The sequence below is a fragment of the Pristiophorus japonicus genome, chromosome 23 (genome assembly GCF_044704955.1).
Source record: "Pristiophorus japonicus isolate sPriJap1 chromosome 23, sPriJap1.hap1, whole genome shotgun sequence".
Lineage (NCBI taxonomy): Eukaryota > Metazoa > Chordata > Chondrichthyes > Pristiophoridae > Pristiophorus > Pristiophorus japonicus.
The window spans coordinates 34,372,390-34,390,383 of NC_091999.1; the positions used below are offsets into that span (position 1 = coordinate 34,372,390).

Consider the following 17,994-nt stretch of genomic DNA (forward strand, 5'->3'; position numbering starts at 1 on the left):
TTAGCAAAGTCAGGGCCAAAGCTTTTAAACCTCATTTCAAGGCACTGATCAGAAGTAAGACACAATGTCTCGGATTTTCCTGTAGAAACAACGGCAAGGCTATCAGTGCTGTGTTCCATAAAATGAACCTGGGCGGGTTCAGATACGAGGCTGAAAATCGGTTGTGAAGGAGAATAATCCTGTATCCATTGTGTGCATGAGTGTGTATGAGTGTGTGTAAGAGTGTGAATCGGAAGTTAACTAATTGTTTCAAAAAAATAAAAAACAGAAAGCTGGGATACATTATTGTCTGAAAGGATACAACTTTAAGGGAGGAATTGGTGGTTAAGACAACGAGACAATTATAACTTAACTCCAACAAGTAAGCGATTTGTATCAATAATAAATTAATACAATAACTTACATGGGACTCCGAGAGCTGCAAGAACGATGTTGTAAATGGTATAAATCAGGATCTTTTGTGGTGCATGCATTTTCTGTGAGCCATTCTCTGTGACACATAAAAAGGTACCTTTGTTTATATCTGGTGTTACTCGTCCGAGAGACGATTTGATCACATCATAAATTTATTTTTGTCAGTTATTTAAACAAACAAATTAACATTGATTTTCACGCATGGGAATTGAATGCAGTGAATGGAACAAGCAGATGTGAGTCACTTTTACTCAAATGGGTTGGATGCATTAGACTGGATTCAAATAGAAATTATACAGGCCTAAAGCGATTTTAAGAGATTCTATGAAAAGCTTGTTGTGGAGTTGCCATGGTGAAACATAGAGCCAAACATGAAAGGAGGTCACAGTAACACTGTTACTGTTCAAACCTATTTGGCAGAGGGAGGGAAACAAGGGTGATGTGTCAGAGAGGAGAAACATGTCACGAATTTAACTGGGAGATAAGGCACGTTAGAATAAAGAGTAGTCTAGAAAGAGAAGGAATCAGACAGAAGTTGCTGTCAGATTCACAGGATAAACGTGGTGAACGCTGACAGTTTCGCTGCAATTGCAACCGCAAAATCCGAGCCATTACGTCTACTGCATTACCCTTTATTTACTTCCTCAAATAAATTAAGCTGATTTGTTAGACATCATCGGACCTTTTGTATTCCGCAACAATTAATCTTTATGACATCTAGTTTCTAGTTTATAGATGTTTTTCTACTACATCTTTTGGTAAATGTTGAGTAAGTAGCAAGAAAGATAAAAACAGATTGTAAGACCTTTTACAAGTATGTAAAAAGGAAGAGAGTAGCAAAAGTAAGTGTTGGTTCCTTACAGGCTGGGACAGGTGAAATAATGAAATGGCATAGACTTTAAACAAATATTTTATTTCTGCCTTCACAGTAGTAGACACAAAAACATAAAAAAGCAATGGAAAAACAAGGAAATATTAAGAGTGAGGAACTTAAATTCATTAATATCAGTAGAGAAAAAGTACTTGAGAAACCAAAATAACTAAAGGCCTACAAATACATTCGACCGGATTGCCGACACCCTAGGGTTCTACATGGGGTGATTGCAGAGATAGTGGATGCATTGGTTGTCATCTTCCAAACTTTTCTGATAATAGAATGGCCCAGTGGATTGGGAGGTAATAAATATAACGCCACTATTCAAGAAATGGAGCAAAGATAAAAAAAAAGTGAACTACAGGTCAGGTAGCCTGAACTCAGTCGTCGGGCACATGCTGGAATACATTACTGAGGAAATGATAAAAGAATATCATAACTCAAATAAATGTGTGAAACGTGATTTCGTTGGAGCAGCTGACTCCATCCCTCTGCCCAACTTCTGTCTGAGACTGAAGCAAACCTTGATATCATATTTTGACCCTGATATGAGCTTCTGACGACGTGGCCACAGCACTTGCCTCAGCGCATCCGGTGCTGTCGCCCTCATCCATGTTTTTGTTACCTCTAGATGTGTCTGTTCCAATGCACTCATAGCTGGCCTCCCACATTCTACCCTACATAAACGATAGGTATCCAAAACTTAGCTGCCCATTTCCTGCTCACCCATCGCCCCTGGGCTCACTGAGCTACATTGGTTTCTGGTTAAGTAATGCCTTAATTTCAAAATTACCATCCTTATTTTGAAATCCCTCCATGGCATCGCCTCTCCAATCTCTCTACTTTCTTCCAGCCTCTAATTCTGACCTCTTGCGCATCCCTGATTATAATCGCACAACCATTGTTGGCCCTGCCTTCTGTTCCCTGGGCTTCAAGCTCTGGATCTCCCTCCCTAAACCTCTCCGCCTCTCTACCTCCCTTTCCTCCTTCAAGGCGCTCCTTAAAACTTACCTCTTTGACCAAACTTTTGGTACCTGCGCTAATTTCTCCTAATGCGGCTCGGTGTCAAATATTTCAGTAGCAAAATTCACATTCGGGTTTCTGACAGTTGCCCATATCAAGAAACAACAAAGATTGGTGGAAAATTAGGTTTAATTTATTAACAAGTTTGATTATTGACATACGCATGCACTGCAGTCAAAGGTTAGCTGCGGGTGTATAGTTTTGACAGCTTTATTAAAACAAGATTAAAACTTGTAACCTCTACAGGGCATCAAATCCTGCAGTAGGTTGATTGTACAGCCCGCCCTAATTTATTTATTTGTTAATGGGAATCAAATCGGATGGGGTATATGCTCTCTTGTAAGATCCATGCAAATTTGGGCGAAAGTTACTGGCTCCCAGATTGAGGCATATACTGGTTCATAGATCAGCGTGATTGTTAAGTAACTAGGATCCAGGAAATTCCTGCTCGAAATTCAGGAGGAAGCCATGTGAAATTCATTTTAAAAGCAAATCTAGCAGTTAACTGGTTTATGTTGATGTGGGGTGAGGGCATTATGCGATATGGTTGCAAAGTCTAAAACCCACAGTTCCTGGATATAGCTCAATGACCTAATCTGCAAGGGGAAAAATGATTTCCCAGCCCAATGGAGATCACACGCCTACAATGCGAGATGAATGGGAAAGCACTCTATTGGAATTGAACTGTATTGATGCAAAGTCTGGCAAAGAATGCTGAATAGCATAGAACATAATAAATAGGCGCAGAAGTCGACCATACGGCCCCTTGACCCTGAGCGCCAATTAATAAGATCATGGCTGTTCTTCGACCTCAACCCCAATTTTCCACCTGATCCCCATATCACATGATTACATTTGCGTCCAAATATCTATCACTCTATGCATTGAATATAATCAACGACTGAACATCCACAGTCCTCTGCGTTACAGAATTCTAAAGAATCGCAATCCTCTGAGCGAAACAAAATCTCCTCATCTCAGTCCTCAATGGTCGACCCTTCTTCCTGAGATGAAACATCCTATTTCTAGACCATCCAGGCAAGAGAAACACCGTCTGAGCATCTAGCCTATCAAACCCTCTGAGAATCGTACGTCTTTCAATGAGATAATACTTAATGCCAATACATTGAGATATAATCCAAAACCGGGCAAAACTGTGGCAGTTGGAATTTAATGTGAGTATGTTTGAGATCATCCAATTGGACCTAAAAGAGATAGATCAGAGTATTTACTAAATTGTGAGAAGCTTGGAACTTGAGAGGAACAGAGAGCTTCCCACGTACAGGAAGCACTACAATTCAGTGGACAGGCACAAAATATATTCAGAAAGGCTAATGGAATATTGGGCATTATCTCAAGTTATTACAAGCGAACTGGAATACAAAAAGGTGGAAGTACAAGTACATATATAAGACTGTAGGTAAAACACATTTAGTGTATTGTGTTCAATTCTGCACCTCTTTCAATTCCCATTCCAGCACTGTTACCTCTGATGTTCCCCAAGTATCTATCCTTGGCAACTCATGCTTCCCATCTCCGTGCTGCCCCTCGGCGATTATATCCGAACACAATATTACAGATTGCACATGTATGCTGATGACACCACGCTTTACCTCATCATCTGGTCTCTCGACACCTAAACTCTATCAGATTTGTCAAACAGCCTGTGCTACATCCAGTACTAAATATCATTGTCTTTGGTCTCTGGCACAAACCCCGTTCCCTAATTACTGACTCGACCTGGTAACTTTCTGAGCCTGAACGAGACTGATCGTAATCTTGGTGCCATAATTGAACATTGAATGTGCACCCTACCACATTACTGATCCATCACCACGATCGCCTACTCCGAACTCCATAACTTCGCAAAATCTATCTCTGCCTCATCTCAGCTGCTGCTGAAAACATGAGCCATTGCTTTTTGACATCTAGACTTGACTTTGCAATGCACTCCTTGCAGCTTACCTACATTCTACCCCACCGTAAACGTTAGATCATCCAAGACGCTGCTGTCCATGGTTTAATTCGCTATAAATCCTGCTTACCAATCATCCCTGTGCTCGCTGACCTACATTGGCTCCTCGTCTGATAAATGCTCGATTTTATAACATTAATTCTTGTTTTCCAATCCCTCTACGGTCTCGCCTCTCCCGACCTCTGTAGTCTCCTCCAACCGGACTCTCCTACGAGATCCCTGCGCTGCTCCAGTTCTGGCCTCTTGAATATCTCCGGTAACTGGGAGGCCAGAGGATTGGGAATTTTTTTTAACAGCAAAGGATGACTAAAAAAAAAACTCAGAGGGGAAAGATAGATTATGAGAGTAAATTAGCAAGAAATATAAACAAACAGACAGTAAGAGCTTCAACAGGTATAAACAAAGGACGAGAGTAGCAAAAGTAAACATTGGTCCCTTACATGATGAGACTGGTGAAAAAATAATGGGGAACAGGGAAGTGGCTAATACTTTGAATACATATTTTGTATCGGTTTTTATGGTAGAATAAAAACATCGCAATAAAAATAATCAAGGGTGTATAGGGAGGGAGGAACTTTAAACTATCCTTATCACTAAAGTAAAAGCACTCGGTAAAATATGGCGACTAAAGATGGACAAGTCATCTGGACCTAGTGGCCTGCATCCTAGGGTCTTAACAGAAGTTGCTGCGGAGATACTGGATGCATTGGTTCTAATCTAGTAAAATATCCTGGAGTTTGTAGAGGGTTCGGTGGATTGGAAAACCGCCAATGCAACAACCCTATTTGAAAAGGAGGCAGATAGAAAGCAGGAAACTATAGACTAGTTAGCCTAATATCTGTCATTGGATAATTGCTGGAGTTCATTATTAAGCAAGCAATAGCAGGACATTTGGAAACCAATAATAAAGTCAAGCAGAGTCAGCTGTGTTTTATGCAAGGGAAATCATGATCGACAAATTTTCTGGAGTTGTTTGAGGATATAAAAGGGGGAACCAGTGGATGTGATGTGTTTGGATTTCCAGAAGGCAGTCTATAAAGTGCCACATAAAGGGTTACTGCACAAGATAAGAGTGCACGGGGTTTGGGGAAATATATTACCATGGATAGCGGACTGGCTACCGAACAGAAAACATAGAGTCTGGAATAATGCAACATTTTCCGGTTGGCAAATGATAAAGACTGCGGTGCAAGTGTCTCAACTATTTACAATCTATAATAATTATTTGGATGAAGGGTCCATGTAATGTTGTCATGTTTGCTAATGATACAATGATGGGTGGGAAAGCAAATTGTGAGGAGGACACAGAAAATCTGGCAGGAAACATAAAAAAGCAAATTATTATTTAAATGGAGAGTAATTGCGAAATGCTGCAGTACAGAGTGAACTGGGGTCCGTGTGCATGAAACATAAAACTTTGGTATGCAGATACAGCAAATTATTGGGAAGGCAAATGGAATGTTAACCTTTATTGCAAGGTGTAAAGAGTATAAAAGCAGACAAGTCCTACAAAAACTGTGTAAAGTATTGGTGAGAACACTCCTAGAGTACTGTGTACGAATTTGGTCTCATTATACAAGCACTATATACTTGCATTGGAGGCTATTCAGAGATGGTTCACTAGGTTGCTTCTTGAGATGAACAGGTTGACTTGTGAAGAAAGGTTGAGCAAGTTGGGCATATACTCCTTGGCGTTTAGAAGAATGAGAGTTGATCTTATTGAAACATACAAGATACTGAGAGGGCTCGTCACGGTAGATGCAGAGAGGATTTTTCCCCTCGTGGGTTATTCAAGAGCTAGGGGGCATAGTTTTAAAATAAGGGGTCGCCCATTCAGAGCGGAAATGAGGAGGAATTTTTCTCTCAGTGTGTATTACATCTCTGGATTTCTCTGCCAAGGAAAGCTGTGGAGGCTGGGTCACTGAATATTTTTAAGCGGAGATAGGCAGATTTGTGTGTGATTAGGGTGTAAAGGGTGATGGGGAGCGATCAAGGAAGTGGAATTGATTCCGTGATCAGATCAGCCATGATCTTAATAAATGGCGGAACAGGCTCGACGGGCCAAATGGCCTATGCTTGCTCCTATTTCTTGTGTTCTTAATCGCTCAACCTTTGACAGCTATACCTTCAGCTGAAAAGGCATAAGCTTTCAAATTCCCTCCCTAAACATCTACGCCTCTCGGACGCCTTCTCCTTCTTTAACACGCTCTTTATACCCTACCTCTTTGTCCAAACTTTTGATCACCTGCGCTAATATCTCCTTAAGTGACTCGTTGTCACATTTTGTTCGATAAAGGTCCTGTGAAGTGCCTTGAGATTCTTTACTATGTTAATGGCGCTGAATAAATGTAATTTATTGTTGTTGTGCACCGCGCAAGAGGAATGATATATTAGCCAGAATGACATGAAGCAGTTATTTTTTGGTATCAGCGAATAGCACACGGAAGAGAAACGTGTTGACTTGGTGAATTGCAAACATTCCTTTAAAGCCATAAAGTTCACAGTGTATATTTATACATTGAACAAGTGCCAGTCAGTGCCTGGTAATCCGTTGGCCCAGTACATCACCATGTTTTCTCTAACACTTACCCTTCACGTTCCTATTTCACAGTCTCAGTGTATATATTCTTATCATTTCATTGGAACAGAGGCAGCTGGAATGGATAGGGGAGGTTCATCACATGTAAGACTGAAGAGTTGTTCTTCAAATTACAACAGGCAGAGATTGCGATGTAAAAGTGCGTGTTGTTTACATTAATCAACGATTAATGCAACAGAACAACATTACGAAAAAGCTGTGACCGAGACGTAGTCCCACTTTTGTGTGTAGACACTTTACAGTTTTATTTTTCGGAGATTTCTAGCGAAATATTGTACAAACATTCTTTCAATTTCGCTAGAACTAACGATGGAGAATATATTTCCTAATATTTACTGTATCAGTAATGGAGCAATTATTCCTTGCCCGTTTAGTCTATTCCAAGTGAAAACAACGAGGGACATTTTGTACATCCAAGTGAGCTGGCAGTGTTAAGTTTAAGATTCGGGCCTGTAGCTCTCTCATTAATGGATACAGCTACTTGTGTTTAAAGTGGAGACAGCAAATTTGGTAAAAAGGAGAACGAAAGAGGGATAATAAAATTATAGCTTATCTCTGCAAGAGGCAAAATAACAGTATTCCATTTTCGGGACACAACTCACTCGCTGCAGTTTCAATCCTTTTCCCTTTCCTGATGCAATGTCCAATCTCAGCTGTACGGACAAAGGACTGCGGCTGAGCGGTGGGCAATAGGAGGATAGAACAACGAAGCTGTTCTCATCTGGGAGCAGTAATGAACTTGTCTGTCCAACCTATCGGGATGCTCCAAAGGGCGTTGCAGCCAGGGTTGACCAAACGAGTGTGACATGCAGGAAGGTACTAAAGAACTTTACAACCAGGGAGGTTCCAAAGTGCTTTACACCCAGGGAGGTTCCAAAGGGCTTTACACCCAGAGACGTTCCAAGTGCTTTGCACCGAGAGAGGTTCCAAAGGGCTTTACACCCAGGGAGGTTCAATGGAGCTTTACAGCGAGGGAGGTTCCAAAGTGCTTTACACCCAGAGATGCTCCAAAGATATTTACACCCAGGGAGGTTCCAAAGATACTTACACTCAGGGAGGTTCCAAAGTGTTTCATACCCAGTGAGGTTCCAAAGTGCTTCACACCCAGGGAGTTTCCAAAGATATGTATCCCCAGGCAGGATCCAAAGTGTTTTACACGCAGGGAGCTTCCAAAGAGATTTATACCCAGGGAGTTTCCAAAGAAATTTACATCCAGCGAGGTTCCAAAGTGTTTTACACCCGGAGGTTCCAAAGTGTTTCACAGCCAGGCAAGTTCCAAAGTGTTTTACACCCAGGGTGGTTCCAAAATGTTTTCATGCAGAGAGGTTCCAAAGTGTTTTCCAACCAGGGAGGTTCCAAAGAGCATTACACCCAGGCAGGTTCCAAAGCGCATTACACCCAAGGAGGTTCCAAAGTGCATTACACCCAGGGAGGTTCCAAAGAGCATTACACCCAGGGAGGTTCCAAAGTATTTTAAACCCAGGGAGGTTCCAAAGTGTTTTACACCCAGGGAGGTTCCAAAGTATTTTACTCCCAGGGAGGTTCCAAAGTGTTTTACACCTAGGGAGGTTCCAAAGTGTTTTACACCCAGGGAGGTTCCAAAGAGCATTACACCCAGGGAGGTTCCAAAGTGTTTTACACCCAGGGAGGTTCCAAAGTGTTTTACACCCAGGAAGGTTCCAATGTGTTTTACTCCCAGAGAGGTTCCAAAGTATTTTACACCCGGGATGGGGGGTGGTTCCAAAGTGTTTGACACCCACAGGGAGGTTTCAAAATGTATTACACCCAGGGAGGTTCCAAGGCGATTTACACCCAGGGAGGTTCCCTGGAGCTTTACACCCAGTGAGGTTCCAAAGTGTTTTACACCCAGGTATGTTCCAAAGTGTTTTTCTCCCAGGGAGGTTCCAAAGTATTTCAGTCCCAGGGAGGATCCAAAGTTTTTTACACCCAGGAAGGTTCCAAAGTGTTTTACTCCCACGGAGGTTCCATGGAGCTTCACACCCAGGGAAGTTCCAAAGTGCTTTATATTGAAGTGTAGTCACTGTTGTAATGCAGGGAATCGTGGCAGCAGATTTGCACTCAGCAAAGTTCCACATACCGATAAATAAATACAGGCGCATATAATCAGTTTTGCTGATATTTGTTGAGCGATAAGCATTGGTCCGGGCATCGGCAGAACATTTACTCACTTCTTGAAAATAATACACTCAGATCCTTGGCATCCACCTGAGAGGGAAGACGGAACCTCGGTTTAAAGTCTCACTTGAAAGACAGCACCATCTGACAAAGAAGCATTCCATCAGTACTGCACTGCGGGTCAGCCTGTAATGGGACTTGAACCCACATTCTTCTAACTGAGGTGCAAGAGGGCTACCACGGCAGTGCATCCACCTCAAAAACCAAGCTATTCCTAAAGATACAACTGACTTACTGCACTAAGGTAAGTGTCAGCATCCATAGGACATGACGGGTCACTTGGAAATAAAATAAATCAGTTTACAACATTAAATTGGGTGATAAAGTGCATGTTTCCACTGTGGAGAATAGGAATGACCAGCGGGTTTGGAGAATTGGAACGAAAGACTACAGTGCAGAGCTTAATGGTGGTTGAGTGCTGGAATAGCTAGTTTCGTTATAGAAGTAATTTAACAACTAGATTCAATGGATATTTCAGCGCGTTCTTTAACTGCTGTCTGAAGTTACTCTGAGTCACTGTATAAATAAACGTGTTAGTGCAGCAGCTTAGGAGCTGAAGCATGTTTCCACTTTCCTGCAGAATAAATTTGGGGTCATTGAAATTAAAACCTGTGAAATAATTATTGTTTTCAATTCGGACATAGAGAAAATTGATAACATACGTCAACCACAACAGGATGAAACTTCCCGAGATGGTGAAGAGTAAAATTATGGACTTTCGCCGGCTCTCCATCTCTGGATCACTCTGACTCTCTCCATTGTTTTGGGCCCGGAGTCTCCTGCGGGCGCTACTTGCCCCTAGAATGTATCTGACGGTCACAGCATTGAGCAGTAACATCAGGAGGAACGGTGCACACGGGGTTAGAATACGGTCCAGCCAGTCAAACGCTGTCCAAGCGGGTGAAACATAAAAAGTAAGTTTTATGTTGCAGTACCAGGCCACCTTATTAATAGTAAATAATGGTTCATACGTGAAGTAGAAAGGGATGTTTTTTAAACATCTCAGGGCACAGACCGCTCCTATCACCACAGCCGCCGTTGTCTCGGTGCAGTATTTTGTTTTCAGCTTCTGGCAACAAATGGCCACAAATCGATCAAAGGTGAACGCGACCGTTAACAAGACAGAACTGTCTCTTGATGAATAAATGAGCACAGTGCTGATGCTGCACGCTGGTGTGGTGGACAGAATGCTATTCCGGAAATAGATACCACCAATTCTATTCAATATCACAGCGGTGATAATGACCAGGAGATCGGTCACCGCCATGAACACCAGGTACCGAGTGATACACGTGGAGAGACCGCACCTTCCTCGAGACAGGATCACAATCGCCGCGATGTTCGCTGCAAAAAGGAGCAAAATGGAAATTACACATCAGACGACTATCATAAGAACATAAGCACATATGAAATAGGAGCAGGAGTAGGCAATTTGCCTCCCACCGCACCCCCCTCCCCCGGGCCTGCTCCGCCATTTAATAAGATCATGGCTGATTTGATCATGGATCAGCTCCACTTCCTTGCCCACCCCCCCGAAACCTTCTTTCACTTATCGCTCAAAAATCTGTTTATCTCCGCCTTAATTATCTCCAGTGACCCAGCCTCCATAGCCATTCAAAGTCTTAGTTTGACTGGACATGGTTTCTGAGTTCATTACCTGATCAGTTGATGGAAACCAATCAATTTGCCAGATCAGCAGAGCTTTACAATATGGAATCGCAGGGAAAGCGTTTTGCTCGATAGACTTGAAGCTATAATCGCCTGAACTCGGCACAAAAAGAGAAGGAGAGCGAAACTGACTATAGTAAAGAACAGACATAAACTAATAGTTAATGAATAATTTATCCCAACATTAAATAGGACAAGCTAAACATAATGTCACCTTGAAAATTGATGGTAGAAAGAGTGCGATCGACTGCTATTTACACCTCAGGAGAATCGTAAAATTCCCATGTGGAATGACTCCAAATTACGATTGTTGCTATCTGGTTAATGGAGCAGCCATTCTGCTAATGGGCGGTGAAAAAAGGCAATGAGATCATTGACCAGAAAACTGCACCTTTGTGATATTGGTTGAGGGACAAATGATGGCCAGGGCACAACTCCCAGCACTCGGTCCAGTTGTTCCTTGACCATTAGACAGTGTCATGGTATCCAGTATCACTGTAATGGCGTCACTGCAGAGAACCTGTCAGTGACAGCTGGGTTGAGCCTATAAACTGTAGGATAAGTGGTGAGGGAGCGTTGTATGGGAGCCACTCAGTGAGAGCCAGAGGTGAGTCCATAACCTGTGAGATAGAAGGTGAGGGAGCGTATAGTGTGAGCCACTTCTTGAGAGCTGGGGGTGAGTCTATAAATTGCGCGATAAGTGGTGAGAGAGTGTTTAATCGGAGCCACTCAGTGAGAGCCGGGGGTGAGTCCATAACCTGTGGGATAGGTGGTGAGGGAGCGTTTAATGGGAGCCAGTCAGTGAGCGCCGGGTGCGAGTACATAATCTGTGGGATTGGTGGTGAGGGTGCATTTAATGTGAAGCACTCAGTGAGAGCCGGTGGTGAGCCTATAAACTGTGGGATAGCTGGTGAGGGAGCGTATAGTGTGAGCCACTCCATGAGAGCCGAGGTGAGTCTATAAACTGCGGGATAGGTGGTGAGGGAGCGTTTAATGGGATTCACTCAATGAGTGCCGGGGGTGAGTCCATAAAATGCGGGACAAGTGGTGAGGGAGCATTTAGTGTGAGCCACTCAGTGAGAGCTGGTGGTGAGTCTATAACCCATTGGACAGGTGGTGAGGGAGCGTTTAATGGGAACCACTCAGTGAGAGCCGGGGGTGAGCCTATAAACTGTGGGATAGGTGGTGAATGAGCATATAGTGTGAGCCACTCCATGAGAGCTGAGGTGAGTCTATAAACAGCGGGATAGGTGGTGAGGGAGCGTTTAGTCTCAGCCAGTCAGTGAGAGCTGGGGATGAGTCTATAACCCATTGGATAGGTGGTGAGGGCACGTTTAATGGGAGCCATTCAGTGACCGCCGGGGGTGAGTTTATAACCTGATGAATACTTGGTGAGGGTGCGTTAAATGGGAGCCACTCAGTGAGAGCCGTGGTCAGTCTATAATATGCGTGATACGTGTTCAGGGAGCGTTTAACATGAGCCACTCAGTGACAGCCGGGGGTGTGTCCATAACCTGTGGGTTAGGTGGTGAGGGAGCGTTTAATGGGAGCTACTCAGTGACAGCCGGGGATGAGTCTATAACCTACGGGATAGGTGGTGAGGGAGTGTTTAATGGGAACCACCAAGTGAGAACCGGGGGTCAGTCTATAACTTGTGGCATAGGTGGTCAGGGAGCGTATAGTGTAAGCACTCCTTGAGAGCCGGGGATGAGCCTATAAACTGCGGGATAGGTGGTGAGGGAGCGTATAGTGTAAGCTACTCGTTGAGAGCCGGGGGTGAGCCTATAAACTGCGGGATAGGTGGTGAGGGAGTGTTTAATGAGAGCCACTTAATGAGAGCTGGGGGTGAGTCCATAACCTGTGGGATAGAAGGTGATGGAGAGTATTGTGTGAGCCACTCCGTGAGAGCCGTGGGTGAGTCCATAACCTGTGGGATAGGTGGTGAGGGACTGTTTAATGGGAGCCACTCAATGAGAGCCGGGGGTGAGTCCATAACTTGTGGGATAGGTAGTGAGGGAGCGTTTAGTGTGAGCCAGTCAGTGAGCGCCGGGTGTTAGTCCATAACTTGTGGGATAGGTGGTGAGGGAGTGTTTAATGGGAGCCACTCAATGAGAGCCGGGGGTGAGTCCATAACTTGTGGGATAGGTAGTGAGGGAGCGTTTAGTGTGAGCCAGTCAGTGAGCGCCGGGTGTTAGTCCATAACTTGTGGGATAGGTAGTGAGGGAGCATTTAGTGTGAGCCACTCAGTGAGAGCTGGGGGTGAGTCTATAACTCATTGGATAGGTGGTGAGGGAGCCTTTAATGTGAGTTATTCAGTGACAGCCGGGGGTGAGCTTATAACCTGCGGCATAGTTGGTGAGGGAGCGTTTAATGGGAGCCACTCAGTGAGAGCCGGGGTCTGTCTAGAACCTGCGTGAAACGTGTTGAGGGAGCGTTTAATGGGAGCCACTAAGGGACAGTCGGGGATGAGCTTATAGCCTGCGGGATAGGTGGTGACGGAGTTTTTAATGGGAGCCAACCATTCAGAATCGGACATGCAACAAGAAGAAGATTGTAAAAGACACGTTAAATGTTGTGAATCATTTCAGAGGTGGTGAATGTGGACTGTGCCACAAGGGATGATGAACGGTCGGGTTAAATTTGGATTTTGGCTCCCGGTTTGAAGATGGGATTAGGAGTTACACGGAAACATCGTGGAGGAGCAAATGAGCCACTGGTTGACCGGCTCCAGTAAAATGACCAAGGGGTTGCTCCAATCTGAAGTAGGAGGCCAAGGGCCAAGCAGTGAATGATACAGCACAGAAGTAAACCATTCGGCCCATCGTGCCTGTGCAGGCTCTTTGACAGAGCTATCCACTGTTCTCCTCTCGGAACCGTGCTATTTCCACCTTAGAGTACTTATCGAATTCCCTTTAGAAAGTTACTATTGAATCTGCCTCCACCACCCTTTCAAGCATTGCATTCCAGATCACAACAACACGCTGCATAAAAAATGATTCCTCCTGATTCAGTCAAGAAAGCTGCCACTGAACCAAAGCTGAGACAAAGGTTCACAGACATATTACTTTCCCCAAGTCTTTTTTTTAAGTTCCAGGACATACCAAATTCATGGTGATGATTTCCACAGACAGTTGCACATACACATAGACATTTTTACAGATAGACAGACACAGATACACACACACACAAATTTACACGCACCAACGGACATGCACAGATGCCTGAGACATCTCGAGGGACAGACAGACTGAATCACTGTCGCAAATTTGGCTGATTTTTGTGATTTACTATCCGTATGTATCGTGAATATTGCAGATTAATGAAAGAAAGAAAACAGCGGCGGCATTGAAAGGTGTGGGACGTTGTTCCGTCTATCTCAGAATCAGTTTTGCAGGGACCTGGTTAAATTGTCAAATAGAATGAAATATGCTGAGAAACGGAGTCGGCAGGATTCAAATCTATGTGGGGAAACCCGAATGGATTTTTAATCAATGGCCTTAACAACTGGGCCACGACTAATGGCTCGCTGTCTTTTTAAATGTTACTCAGTTAAGACTCAACCATCCATCTCTGTGCAGCAGACGGCCACAGAATCGTGAAAAAGTCATCGTTTGCTAAAAATCTGGAAGAGGCTGTATTCTTGCTGCTCTATATTGCTCTGGAAATTTTTAACATGAATCTATACCAAGAAACAGAAGCAAAATTCTGCCTTTTGTAAAATGCAGCCTCCCCGTTAGGAAATTGAACCGTGGTCTCCCGTGTGACAGGTGGGAATATTCACCACTTTCCCACGAGGAATTGATGCGCATGGGTTTTGTCAAAGCAATATTCGAGCTGTGAATAGAACTGGACATCATGAGAAGTCGATAGATAGATTGAGAGACAGAGACAAACCGACAAACTGGAAGAGATCGACAGCGAGATCGAGACAACCTGAGACAGCAAGTGTGAGACTGATAACGAGAGGCAGACTGAATGAGAAAATGACTCTCAAACACATACATCTAAAGAGATCTGTGTGTGTGATCTATAAAGAGAAAGAGGGAAAGAGTGAGAGAAAGACAATGATAAAGACAGTGACAAGGAGAGAGACAGATGGAGAGAGAGCGACAGATAGACAGAGAGACAAAGATATAAAAATAAAATGTTGGAAATTCTAAGCAGGTTAGAGACAGGAACTACCAGCGACAGGCAAAGAGAGACAGGCAGGCAGAGACATGGATAGACAGAGATGATGGGAAAGAGTGAGACAGTCAGACAGAGAGACTGAGAGAATCCCATTGGAACACAACTGGACACCGTGAGAAAGAGACAGGCACATTGAGAGACAGAGACAAACAGCGAAACAGGGAGAAACAGACAGCGAGGTAGAGACAGAGAGAGACAGAAAGTTTGAGGCTGAGAGGGAGAGTCAGACTGAGTGAGGCAAATACTCAAACACATACATATACAGAGATGTGTTTGTGTGATTTATAAAGAGAAAGAGGGAAAGAGTGAGAGAAAGACAGGGACAAGCAGAGAGACAAAGAGGGAGACAGATAGAGAGAAAGATAAATAGAGAGAGAGACATCGAGACAAAAACAGAAAATGATGGAAATATTCATAAGGTTAGAGACAGGAACGAGCAGAGACAGGCAAAGACATGGACAGACATAGATGACGGGAAAGAACGAGAGTGTCAGACAGAGAGTATGACAGAATCCCATTGGAACAGAACTGGGTACCGTGTGAAGGAGACAGATTGAGAGACAGAGACAAACAGAGAAACAGGGACAGACAGAGTGAATCAGAGAGAGGCAGACTGAGCGAGACAAAGACTCAAAGACACAAATACATATTCAGCTCTCGAAAGAGAGAGCGAGAGGCAGAGACTGACCGATACAGATACATTTCACAATTTCATTTCATTATCTGCTCAGATTGTCACCAAGCTACAGAAAAATGCAAATGCCACAGATGAAAATCATTTATCACTGATCAGGATGGGAGAAATCTCTATTTAATTAAGTAAATACCAGGAGTGGGGTTCGAACCCGCGCAGGTATAAACCCATTGGATCTTAAGCCCAACGCCTTAACCACTCGGCCATCCTGGTGCCGTCAGCGATTGGATTCTGTCTATGTGAGAATCTGGGCTTCAACTCCACCACCACAGACACACACAAACACATCGGGCTTCAGGGAGCATTTCCGAAGATTTTTCTGAATATTGACACGGGGGCAACTCTCCTATTCTTTTTCGAGTAATGCTCTGGGACCTCTCACAACCACCCGAGTGCAGACGGAGCTTCAATTTAACATTTCATCCGAAAGTGAACAGTTTCAACAATGCAAAATTCCCCAAGTGCTGCAGTTGAGTGTTAGCCAAGATTATATGCTCAAGTCTCAGGAGTGCGACTTGAACACACAAACTCCTGATTCAGTCAAGAATGCTGCCACTGAACCAAAGCTGAGACAAAAGTTCACAGCCATATTACTTTCCCCAATTCTTTTTTTTAAGATCCAGGACATACCAAATTCATGGTGATGATTTCCACAGACAGTTGCACATACACATAGACATTTCTACAGATAGACAGACACAGACACACACACACACACAAATTTACACGCACCAACGGACATGCACAGATGCCTTAGACATCTCGAGGGATAGACAGGCTGAATCACCTTCGCAACTTTGGCTGATTTTTGCGATTTTCTATCCGTATGTATCGTGAATACTGCAGATTAATGAAAGAAAGGAAATAGCGGCGGCATTGAAAGGTGTGGGACGTTGTTCCGTCTATCTCAGAATCAGTTTTGCAGGGACCTGGTTAAATTGTCAAACAGAATATAATATGCTGAAAAACGGAGTCGGCAGGATTCAAATCTATGCGGGGAAACCCGAATGGATTTTTAGTCTATTGCCTTAACCTCTGGGCCACGACGATTGGCTCGCTGCCTCTTTAAATGTTACTCAGTTAAAACTCAACCATCCATCTCTGTGCAGCAGACGACCACAGAGTCGTGAAACAGGCACCGTTTGCTCGAAATCTGGAAGAGGCTGTATTTTTGCTGCTCTGTATTGCCCTGGAACTTTTTAATATGAATCTATACCAAGAACCAGAAGCAAAATTCTGCCTTTTGTAAAATGCAGCCTCCCCTTTAGGGAATTGAACCGTGGTCTCCCGTGTGGCAGGTGGGGACATTCACCACTTTCCCACGAGGAATTGATGCGCATGGGTTTTGTCAAAGCAATATTCGAGCTGTGAATAGAACTGGACACCATGAGAAGTCGACAGACACATTGCGATACGGAGACAAACCGACAAACCGGGAGAGACAGACAGCGAGATCGAGACAACGAGAGACAGCACGTGTGAGTCTGAAAACGAGAGGCAGACTGAGTGAGAAAAAGACTCTCAAACACATACATCTAAAGAGATCTGTGTGTGTGATCTATAAAGAGAAAGAGGGAAAGAGTGAGAGAAAGACAATCATAAAGACAGTGACAAGGAGAGAGACAGATGGAGAGAGAGCGACATATAGACAGAGAGACAAAGAAATAAAAAGAAAATGTTGGAAATTCTCAGCAGGTTAGAGACAGGAACTACCAGCGACAGGCAAAGAGAGACAGGCAGGCAGAGACATAGATAGACAGAGATGATGGGAAAGAGTGAGATAGTCAGACAGAGAGATTGAGAGAATCCCATTGGAACACAACTGGACACCGTGAGAAAGAGACAGGCACATTGAGAGACAGAGAAAAACAGCAAAACAGGGAGAAACAGACAGCGAGGTAGAGACAGAGAGATACAGAAAGTTTGAGACTGAGAGTTAGGGTCAGACTGAGTGAGGCAAAGACTCAAACACATACATATACAGAGATGTGTTTGTGTGATTTATAAAGAGAGGGAGGGAAAGAGTGAGACAAAGACAGGGATAAGGAGAGAGACAAAGAGGGAGACAGATAGAGAGAAAGATAAATAGAGAGAGAGAGACATCGAGACAAAAACAGAAAATGATGGAAATACTCATCAGTTTAGAGACAGGGACGAGCAGAGACAGGCAAAGGCATAGATGATGGGAAGGAACGAGCCAGTCAGACAGAGAGTATGACAGAATCCCATTGGAACAGAACTGGATACCGTGTGAAGGAGACAGATTGAGAGACAGAGACAAACAGAGAAACAGGGACAGACAGAGTGAATCAGAGAGAGGCAGACTGAGCGAGACAAAGACTCAAACACACAAATACATATGC

General features: G+C 43.8%; 1 protein-coding gene and 1 non-coding gene across 2 annotated transcripts in view; both read right to left on the minus strand.

Moving 5' to 3' along the window:
* Positions 1–9,517: 9,517 nt before the first annotated feature.
* LOC139235476 (probable G-protein coupled receptor 139) overlaps positions 9,518–17,994 on the minus strand; it is a 53,417-nt gene continuing 44,940 nt past the window's right edge. Inside the window, exon 2 of the mRNA XM_070866571.1 lies at positions 9,518–10,425. Within this exon, the coding sequence (XP_070722672.1) occupies positions 9,518–10,425 (908 nt within the window). The remainder of the gene's footprint in view (positions 10,426–17,994) is intronic.
* Positions 15,762–15,844, minus strand: trnal-uaa (transfer RNA leucine (anticodon UAA)). Its single transcript has one exon. It is a non-coding gene; the product is annotated as a tRNA-Leu (tRNA).